Consider the following 10,985-nt stretch of genomic DNA (forward strand, 5'->3'; position numbering starts at 1 on the left):
TCTGGGCTGCTTCTTCGGCACCTGTCAAGGCACAATCTGAAGCGAAGACAGCTTTATATCTCTCTCTGGGATCATAAATATTTCAACGGAGCCATGGTAACAACAGCAAGATATTCAGTTTGACCCCACTATGAATTAAATAATGTGATCCCAAGTAGTGCCCCCAGTAGCTCACTGGATCTCTTCAGACTCATTAAAATCCCCTTCTCAGTGAATGTAGCAATAACAAGGGTTTACTAAAGTCCACCTGCCATCCAGAGTTATAGCCTGTACCTGCTCTATGTTTCTCTCCATTTATACCCACAGTCATCATTGTAAGAGCATTTTTATTTACCTAATTAGAAATAACAATGTTTTGGGAACAGTATTTTAAACAGTTTGTTGGGTAGTTTTGGCCCACCTGAACTTCCCCAGTTTCACCACAAGATGGTGTAAAATTACAATACAGACATACATTCATTTCATTTCAAACCTTTATTTATACAGATAAATCCCATTGAGATCATTGATCTCTTTTTCAAGGGAGACCTGCTCAAGTAGTTCCACATGAAACATAAAAACATAAATAGAACAACAAAAGGACATCAAACAGCATCATTTACATAATTATATTATACATGATGCATTCTCCTCTGGCGTTATTAAAATGTTAAGCAAGAAATAACAAATTCCTACGGTATCCCCCCTTTCTGGTTAGTAACGGAATAGAAAGCATTCACATGATTCACATGTAATACATTTTTTTCGTTGTTTGAAAGCGGAAGGAAAATAAACTGGACGGTACTTCCGGTGTTGAGACCCCGCCCACTCCTTTGTGTAGAGCGCGGACTTTTGAAAAATAACGACTGGTTGGTTCAGTACAGGTTCAGTTGCGTAAACAAGTTGGATCTTCTGTTGCTTGTACACATGTGAGTAACACCACTGACACAAAATAAGCCATTATTAATAGGTCTGTTGCTTTCTTTTCTGCTTAGACAAGTTAACCAACGCAAGTTCTTTGCAAGCTCACTAACCGCTAATGTTTCCTAGCTAGTTACAGGCTCATGTTAGACCTGTTTTTAGCATGGCACACCGTAAGTAGTAAATCAACGTTATGGAAATGCAGAGGTGGAGTACTCAGATCTTGTACTTGAGTAAAAGTAGGAATACCAGAGTGTATGAATGCTCTGTTACAAGTTAAAGTACTGCATTCAAAATGTGACTCAAGTAAAAGTATTAGCATCAAAATATACGTAAAGTACCAAGTAGTCTTGTTCTTCACTCGGTTGTACGTCAAGTAGATGGCTCTGTTGACATTGCATCTCAGTTCGTGAGGAGTCATCTGCTCTTATTTTAGTTTGTATTTACTTTTAGCAATGCCTTATACATTTATACAAACATAGAGTCTCATAGGTAGATATGTGTAGCAGTGCGTTGGTTTATTGATGTGTGCCAATACTTGATTGGTGCTTTCATATGAACATGTATGGTGGTATTTACAGTAAGCAGTGGTGTTAAGTAACTACCGTAAGTAAGTACATTTGCTCGAGTACTGTACTTAAGTAAGTATTTGAGTATTTCATTTTCCTGCTACTTTGTTATTTTACTCCACTACATTTATTGAATACCTTTAGTTACAGATTTTGATTAAGGATGTGATATATATTAAACTCTTAAATAATACTTTAGTTAAACCTGGAGTAAATTTACAAGCTACCCTGCAAAGTCATTCAAACTAAATGCTCATTTACCAAGCTTTGATATAACTTTAATGCATCAACAGTTATAATCAATACATATAATATATATTATTTTTGAAATGGACTGATCTGCATAATGAGTACTTTTACTTTTGGTACTTTTAAGTACTTTTGATGCTTATACTTGTGTAATAGTTTGAATGCAGGACTTTAACTTGTCACAGAGTATTCTTACACTCTGGTACTTTTACTTAAGTAGAAGATCTGAATACTTCTTCCACCTCTGACAGCAAGTGAGGCAAATTGCATTTATGCTGCATCATTGGTCCCTTTTGTATTTGCTTCTCAGCTTTAGTCTTAACTTTATTATTAGGATCCAGGAGATTTAGTTGACAGCCAGATATTAAAGTTATACACATCCTTTACAAAATGTGCAGTACTACATAATAATTGTGTTATTTTCGTGCACATAGTTAGCATTATGCTGTTTGTTGTTGTTGTTTTCATTGCAGATTGTGAACATCATGGAGTCCATTACTGATCCAAACATGAGTGACGGCTTCACCAGTGCCATGGAGGAGATCCACAACGAATACCTGAAGACGTGCGGGGAGATCATCGACCGGACGACAGAGCCGTGCCAGTCCCACAGAGAGTTTGTGAAGTGTGCCGTAGGTATGTCTGACATCTTGTTTATTGGCATCTCCAGTAGTTGTTGGCCTTCCAATAATAACTGTTCCTGGGGGTTATATTGAAAATGAATCCAATTTAAATGTTATAGTCAGTAATGTTTGCAGTCTGTAAACGATATAGTTTCAACATGGCTTCTAACACTAAAATCAAGCTGACCCTTAACGCTTTCTTTGTATTTGTTTTGCAGATACGTGTTTAAAGAAGTGTAAGGATGATGAGATGCTGTTTGAGACAATAGAAACATTCAAAAGAGGTGAGTTGATGCATTAAACCACAAAGCATTGATAATATGGCTTACATTCAGTCCAAGATGTGTGTTTATACGATTATAACATTGTAGAAATGATCAATATTGACCAATGCCATCGTTATCTTTGTTCTAGTACTTTAACTGTTTTATGTGCTTAATAATTCTTCATTTTCTGATACACACCATGGCAACATTTTGTAATGCCGCTTCAAGGGCTACAGTTTTATGATGAAAACGTACTTTGACTGTTGCAATGTTTGTCCTCCAGACTTGGTACAAACAAGTGCATCATTAAAAGTGAAAAGGCATGCCGTTTCTGAAATGATATCCGAGATTGAGCACAAGGACATGCAGAAAGAAGACATCATCCAGAAGATAGAGACACTTAAAGAAGAACAATCCAAGAGAAAAGAGTGTACGTCTATATTTTGAAAATTAAATATATGGTGTGGATCTCATAACTTGATTTGCAATTTTAGCCTTAGGTTATTTTAGTAACAGAACCATGGACTTTTTTTCCCTCCAGTAATTCTGTCTCAACACAAGACAAACAAAGACAGACTGAAGTATCTCAAGAAAGCCAGAGGGGTCTTTCAAGATCATTTGGCGATGGAGATACGAACAATCTCTGGCAAAACACAAGTGGTTAAAGGTAGGCCAAGTGAGCAATTTCCATTATCAATAACTGTCTGTTTTCATCAATTATTACACATACCAGTAATTGCTTGTGTCAGGTAATACCCCGAATGTCTTCAGTGGCACTCACTGTGTCTTCAGAATATAACAGAATATGTTTGTTGTCTTCGTAAAGGTGAAAAGCTGCAATTCATTTTCCGGAATATCAACCCTTCAGATCTGAACAGCGCTTACATTGTCACATTGGGCCTCAATCAAGACGGATCATACCAGAGTAAGTAATGCACGTATACTTGCATAAGAAAACTATACTTGCATAAAATATATATCTGACAATATATTTTATTTTGTGTGGAAAAATAATACTCATAAGAAGTGCCTCATGAAGCTAATCCCCCTGTGCCATATATAGCTCAATTGTTCTCCAAAACTCAAATTTGAAAATATAACGGTGTCACACTATTGGACTAGCTGATGTGTTCTCCCATTCCCATGACAACGACCACTGTCATTTATTTTGAGTTTGTGATATACATTATTCACTGTCCTGCTGCGGTATATACACACTACACCACTGCCTTCAAATGCAGCCTTTACTCCCATTTGCTTAAAAATACATTTCCCAGCTGGTTTCTATGAAATCATTCATAATATAAATATATTTAAGACCAGTTTTAATACATTTTGTTGTCAGTAGGAAGTAATGGACATGGGTTGAGTACAACAGACAGCGTAGAGTAGTATTAATCTAATTAATGCAATGCTGGTTCAGTATTTGTATGGGATTTATTGACAATATAAACATAACATATATCATCAGTTTTATCCTCCAACCACCATGTCTTCTATAATAAAGTCTTCTGTTTCTCCAGTTGTGTCCAGTGACCCCGTGCTCGTGTGTTTGCCAGTCCTGGAGAGCCAGCTTCAGAAGACCAATAAGTTACCAACATTTCTGGCTAGCGTCAGAAAGGAGTTTATTTTTCAGGCACGCCGCTGAGATTGGAAGGATGGGAGAAAGATATGCGATGAGGACTAATGTTGATCAAAGCTTTCAGTCTGTATCTACAGTACAGATCTGCTAACAAGGCTTCAACTGCTTTGACAAATAAGGGTTTAATATACATTTCCGTGGGTAACAATTCAAATACTATATTAGAAATATCTGCACTTCTTATTGCATAAATACTGGGGTAATGTCTGTGTCATCACAAATGTCTTGTTTCATCATTGAGCATGGACTTGTAAACATGTTAGTGGAAACCTCTATCTAAATCTTAAAAATGCATCATTCACATATTGGGTCAAAAGCTTTCATTTGTTTCTTCCTTTCATTATTCAATTTAAAGTAGATGGGGATAATCATAACTTTAATAACTCCCTTGCTTCATTTTTCCTTAATCATATATATAACATATTTATCAAACATTCGCTAATAGTTAAGTTCATCTGCGCATAAATAATGGTGAAAATGATTATTTAGGTGTTAAATTCACAGATGCATACAGCATTATAAAATAACTCCAGGGAGAGCACAGACAAAAAGTATAAAGGAATGTATAGACATTTTAATGAATGCTTTATTTGTTATTAAACATTTGAGTATATACAGTAGTATAGTGCTGTACAATGAACATAATCAGTCAGAACAAACACAACTTGTAGTTTGTACGAGTCTTTCAGTTGTTGCCATTACATTTTCATCAGTGATGAATCAAAGTGAATCTCTTTGATTCAGGGTGTTTTTGAATATGAGTTGTGTCAGGCATCCGATGACTTGATGCTGCTTAACACAGGCAGCTCCTCCACATACGTTGATGGGAAATGACCTGTCTTCCCATCAAGTTCGCCAAACCACCAACCATTCTCTTCCTTTTCACAAATGTCTAGAAGATCTCCTGTGACCAAAAACATTTTACAAAATTACAAACCTCGACTGTTTTGGAATTGTTTTCTGCACTTACGTTGTTACTTACCCTCCTTCAGAGTCAATTCATCATCCTGTTCAGGTGTGAAGTCGTACAGGGCCTTGCATTTTCCTATGCTGCACAGCTCTGGTGTTATTGTACCTGTTTAATGTTGATATTTGTATTACTTTACTATGAACTTTTTAAATATGCTGAATAGAAAATCAATCTTTGTGTTACTCTGAAAATGTCTTGCCTTGTTCTTTGTCATTATTGGTGTGAGGCAGGGCTCCATTAACAGTGCTGTCACACTCTGCAGCCTCGTGTGTTGTGGAAGTGACTTGTTCCACAGACGGCTGTGTCACAAACTGAGCCGGTCCTTTGTAAATGATGGAAGCTCTCAGGGACTGTCGGGACCTGAAGGGAGTCCTGCGGAGCTTCACTGGACGAGTCAGTTGAACAACGCTGTGCTCACAGTCCTTAAACAAACAGACAGTGTGTGTTTAATAATTACGATACATACATTTTTTTAATTATATGTACAGCACTTTGGCCCACACAGTCCTTACCTAAACAGTTATAACTCAATAACCACTAAAAGGCTGCTTCAAATGGAACTTTTTCATACTATTCTTTAATCCAAGGAAAGTCATTTTAATGGGTCTGCTTTTAATGCCAGATACACTTCTGAAATATGCTTTCTTCCCCGTTAGTTTTGAGCATTCAAACCAGTGACATTTCAATAAGAAACCTCCTTAAACCACTCCCATGTCCTGAAGATGACGCATGTCTTACCTTATCTTTCCATTTCACGATGCTGTCACTGAATCGATGAAAGGACTTGGCCTTGCCCTCCAACTCGCACAGTGACACAGAGAGTTTGCAGTGAGTGGCCTCGAGGAGATCCAGTTTTAAGGTACTCTACAAGCAACAATATGACATGAGTGCACAGTAGTAATCAATTTGAAGTGAATGTCCTTCTGTAATGACTATCCCTCCGTCCATTACACGCATTGTTTACCTCATCAATCTGCTGCTCAGTCTCCTCCAGGTTCTTTTGGTTTGAGAACGATGGATTTGCAGAATACGTTCTCATCAGTTTTTCAATTCCTGCAACAACAATATTACAGAGACTTGATGAATGACCTCACATGGTACTGTCCATTTTAAATCAATGCATTGATTTATAAAGGACATCCACCAGGTTATATTGTGTATTTAAATGAACTATTTAGTGAGTAATGCGCTCAACTTGCCTTCCCGGTCTTTCTTTGTCTTTGTAATACTGGCCTCAAGACGCTGGACTTTGAGTTTGATGGCTTCTTTTCTTCGGTCTTTGACCATCAGTGACTTGCTGTCCTCCTCCTGTTTCACCCAGAACACAGATCAGTAACAATGATGGTCTTGGGTAAAATCTACTGTTGACAATACACAGTATGTCTTTGTGCCGTGAGTATTTCAAACATGCTATTGCCTTTACTGCACAGTTATACAACGTTCCACTAAAGCAGGTTAATCCCATTGGGATGTCGATCATATTTTCTAAGACTTTTGCACGACCTAACAACTACATAATTAGAAATGTAAATATGACGAAATGTAACAAAAAGCAGAACATATACATTAGAGCACCGCCTTCATGTTAGGCCCCGTCACAAAACGATAAATACTTCAGAGGCTTGTCCGCCCCTATCAAAAAGAGACCCCCTGCGGAGATGACTCAGCGTGTCTTTGAATGGGTGAGTCACTGAATGAGTCTGACTGGTATACCAGCTTTCTAAAAAAAACACTTACAAAATAATCAGCCACCAAAAACTCTGCTTTGTGATCTTCTGCTGTGATGCTGTTTTCCGCCAGCAGGGTTTGTATGTCTTTATCCATGTCCACCCTTTGCACTGTCTGTTCTATCTTTTTTTGGGCCTGGAAAATATAAATTATAACATTAATTTAAGGAATAACTGCATACTTATGAGTAGGATGGAGTTCAGGGCTGCCTTACGTGTTGGAGGGTTTGCCCAAAGCTGGACATGTGGAGGTTGTATCTATTCAATATGTTGAAGAGAACTTCAATCCGCTGTTTCTCCAGCTCCTGTATGACCTGAAAAAGCAGAACATAACATTGTGACGCTTTTGGTGCAGCACATTCAATCCCTATTGAGTCTTGTCCTTGTCATATATTCTGTGTAGCATGTATTATCCCAACATATCACCTCCAGTGGAATGAAGACCATCTAAACCTGAGGTAAATGTTGAATAAAAAGGAAAACAAGGTCATAGTGAGTGTTGCATGTTTTTCTCTGTTGCATGCTAATAAAAATGTGTGTACCTCAGAGAAAACAGAATGAAATAAAATGCTGAAAACACTGGGCAGATATTTGGCGTACCTATATAATTGACTGACCTAGTGTTTGTAGAGAATTTTCTGCAGCAAAAAGGTCACTGCTTCAGCTCTTGTCAAAATGGGGTGTCCTTAAACAAGGATTGACCCTATCTGTTCACTAGGAAAAACAGCTAAATGCCGACAGTATGAGAAGCGGGAGAGCATGTTTTCTGCACCTGGTGGCAGTTTTTCAGTGTGTTTTCCCACTTGAGCCTCATCTGATGACCCTCCATGTTGATGTTAAAGTACTCATCATCCACCCGCGCCTGTAACTCTGCCGATTTAGTCAGCCTGTTCAGCATCTGTGGTCAAGAACAAGGGGAAACTCTTTTAGCAAAACATGAGAGGGAAATGTAATGTATGTAGTGGTGAAAAATGTGTTTGGTAGCCATAAAATTCACCTTTTGCTTTTCTTTTTCTGTGCAGATTTGTCTGTTGTTCTCAACAAAGTTGAACAGAGCCTCATGCTCTCTTGTTAGTCCAACCAATTTCTTCTTCATCTGTTTCAGAAGAGAAGAAATCCACACAAAACGGTAAAGGTAAACATTGAATGAGCAGTTTACGACACCATGTGCGAGAGAAACAGGGTCAATCTCTTTAAAGCAACTCTAAAAACGCCAGGTTTATAATCTTTGTTTTGTCCAATTAATGCACTGGCTATTTTAGATACTTAAAGGAACACCAAAGTTCACATTGGTTTCCAACATAAGCTTTGTACAGAACCCTCATCTGTAAAACATAATCCATTATAACACAGTCATACTTCAGTTTAACAAACGCTATCAACCTTATGATATCAGGTGTGTCATAGCAACAACCAACTGTTTTTTATAAACATCATAAATTCAAAGATAACAGTCAATCATCATTAAATATCCCATGTTGCATGATGGGTTTTAAAGGTCAAATGAATATTATGTTTCTGTTCTGTCAGCTTAACAAAGAATTGGTTATGGTTGTTTATAATTGTTGTTACAGTCATGACCTTTTGACTGATAAGAAACTATAATCCTTGAATAAGTGATGCACTACTTGTAATGGCTCATAACAGTTGTAACACATTATAATGCATTGTTAATACTGATCGCATCAGAAATGCATTGTTATGCAATATGCAGTTCAAGCATACATTAAATATACGGTAAAGGCTTTACTATAAAATCTATATTATAGTCTACTATTACATAATAGCTGACAGTCACGCACACTTTTTATGGGTTAAGCATTTATGGATCAGCATGTTGTTAACAATGGTCTATGCAGCAGCTCCATCATAGCTAATGCATATTTCTGCATTTTCCTTTACCTTAAGTTGTTCACTCCAATTGGCAGTAAAAAGTTTCCCAGTTCTTTCAATGGCACTGTCAAGCTATGAAAGCACATAAAAAGGTTAAAGACACGCTATATCTTGGAGCTTGCACAGACAGATTTAATGATACAAAAATGCAGAAGATTCTTCATACAGGCCTCTTCCTCTTGTTATGCTCGTCTAAGACTTGTCGTATTTCCAGAATTGCTTCTTGCTGAAATGCATTTCCTAGTGACCTGAAAAGAAAACACTGTGTTTAACTCAAATCTTTGGTTTGATCTGTGGACAGACACGGTTGTGAAGTGAACTTGGGTTGAAACCATAGACTGCGGTTGAAACCTACCTGTGGGCATCTGCTCTTGAGTACATCTCATCCGACACATGACACCAGGCACTGTAGGTGGAACTGAGTGGGGAACCAGCATGAATAGGTTAGAGCTGTGGGCTCATAAACGTCATCTGTTTGTGTTTTGATCACACCTATCTTGCTAGGCGCATGTTCCCACGATATCAGGAAGAGGTCATGTTAAACACAAAATAGACAAAAGACAACCATTTAAAATATGCTCCTTACTTGTTTGACATTCCTTTGGAGGCCCTGATGAGTTTGCCAGCAAGTTTTTGTAGTCCTTTGGAATAAGTAAGTTCCAGCTCTGCCCTAAAACAATAAAGCGTTGCAGCAAGTGACAAAAACTGAGTCAAACAGTAACTCCTGTCGTCTTTACAAGTTAATCTGAAGGACATAGTTGTACTGAACCTACCTTTGCTGGAAAACTGTCATAAGTTCTCTGCAGAAGTACTCCCCGGATTTTGAAAACCGTTTCACATTTTGATAGAGTTGGTTATACTGAAAGACAGAATTAGCCTCTGTGATATGTTTGCCACATGTAACAAACATGGCCTAAATCAGTTAAAAAACGAAACAAACTAAGTTGTACATTAAATACACATTGAAATCATATTTTAACTCCAGTGCGTTGTGGAGGTAACCTAGACCTTTTCAAGATAAACTTACCGAGCAGGTGCTGATAGGGTCCTTCATCTTAAGACTGTAGCAGTTTGTTGACTTTGGACCGGGAACTTTGACCACCCTCCTCCCAAACTCACTCATGCGGAAATCACCTGAGCTTTTGTCAGTGCTTTATAGAAAGAAAAATTCCAGTGAGAGGAAAAAAAGAAACTACAAATGTCAACTCAAGCAGGATGGCAGGTCAGTGTGGAGCAGATATAAATAAAGGGAAAGATAAACACAAAACAAAGGCCAATTCATGTTTCCAAGCAGCAATACATGTTGACATTAAAATAACCTTTACAATTGGTATGGGAAACTTGTTGGCAAGCATTTGCTTGTAAAGGAAACCAGGTGACATTGAAGAACATTAGTGTTCACCTAGTTTATTTTACATGCTGAATGAAAGTCTAATTTTAACTTTGTTTAAACCGGTCTGGGTTACATCCCCTTGGGAAAATATCTCAATATCTAGCAGCTAAATGCTCCATAATAATATTACTCTACAACAATTAGCTAACTGTGTCTGAAACAACATATTGATAGCTAAGTTTAACTGAACAAAACCAAAGGTTGTTGGTAGACAAACAGAAACTAGAAGCAGAAAGACACTACAATGGTTGGTAGAGCTCGGGAACTGCAGAGGCAAGGATTTGTCGGTAAGTCATATGTTGTGAGTATACAAATATTATTTGTATTTGATCCCTCGTCATTACTTATGGGAGAATGATCATATTTAATTCATTTTAAAATTCTAATTCACCCTCAGGGTTTTATAAACAGTGTTTCTTTACAATTATTGAACAAACTCAAACACATTTGCAATCTTCATGTTTTTTTTTATTATTGAATAACTCAAACAACTCATGTCTGCCTCCTAAGAGCACAAATGACCTTTCATGAAATGCTTACCAGCAATGTATCAGAATACTTAACAAAATGCTTTAATAGGAAAAACAGCATCTAGCCATATCTGATGCACACACATAATACTCTTTTTGACATCTCACATACAGTTTAGTGAAGAATGTGTTTTAAAATGTGAGCATCTCACACATGTTTGGCATATCTTTGGGGGTGTAGCTTTAAAAGTAAACCCAGGTCTTTAGCATTTTGCTAATACTC

The 10,985-nt window shown here is 37.5% G+C and overlaps 2 protein-coding genes across 2 annotated transcripts; one reads left to right on the forward strand and one right to left on the reverse strand.

Annotated features, from left to right (window-relative positions):
- Window positions 1-813: 813 nt before the first annotated feature.
- Window positions 814-4,552, forward strand: spc25 (SPC25 component of NDC80 kinetochore complex). The gene is made up of 7 exons (XM_034110648.2): window positions 814-908; window positions 2,192-2,354; window positions 2,560-2,625; window positions 2,891-3,037; window positions 3,149-3,274; window positions 3,434-3,532; window positions 4,131-4,552. Exons 2-7 carry the CDS (start codon window positions 2,204-2,206, stop codon window positions 4,253-4,255), a joined length of 714 nt encoding a protein of 237 aa, XP_033966539.1. The 5' UTR covers window positions 814-908; window positions 2,192-2,203; the 3' UTR covers window positions 4,256-4,552.
- A 265-nt stretch (window positions 4,553-4,817) lies between these two features.
- Window positions 4,818-9,961, reverse strand: nostrin (nitric oxide synthase trafficking). Its single transcript, XM_034110645.2, has 16 exons — window positions 9,867-9,961; window positions 9,613-9,698; window positions 9,426-9,509; window positions 9,195-9,257; window positions 9,006-9,087; window positions 8,849-8,911; window positions 7,944-8,042; window positions 7,719-7,844; window positions 7,162-7,260; window positions 6,957-7,082; window positions 6,419-6,527; window positions 6,184-6,272; window positions 5,958-6,083; window positions 5,419-5,641; window positions 5,232-5,324; window positions 4,818-5,153 (listed from the first exon to the last, which is right to left on the reverse strand). The coding sequence occupies exons 1-16, from the start codon at window positions 9,891-9,893 to the stop codon at window positions 5,017-5,019; spliced, it is 1,632 nt and encodes a 543-aa protein (XP_033966536.2). The 5' UTR covers window positions 9,894-9,961; the 3' UTR covers window positions 4,818-5,016.
- Window positions 9,962-10,985: the final 1,024 nt, after the last annotated feature.

This window comes from Pseudochaenichthys georgianus, chromosome 21 (genome assembly GCF_902827115.2).
Source record: "Pseudochaenichthys georgianus chromosome 21, fPseGeo1.2, whole genome shotgun sequence".
In the NCBI taxonomy this organism is placed as follows: Eukaryota; Metazoa; Chordata; class Actinopteri; order Perciformes; family Channichthyidae; genus Pseudochaenichthys; species Pseudochaenichthys georgianus.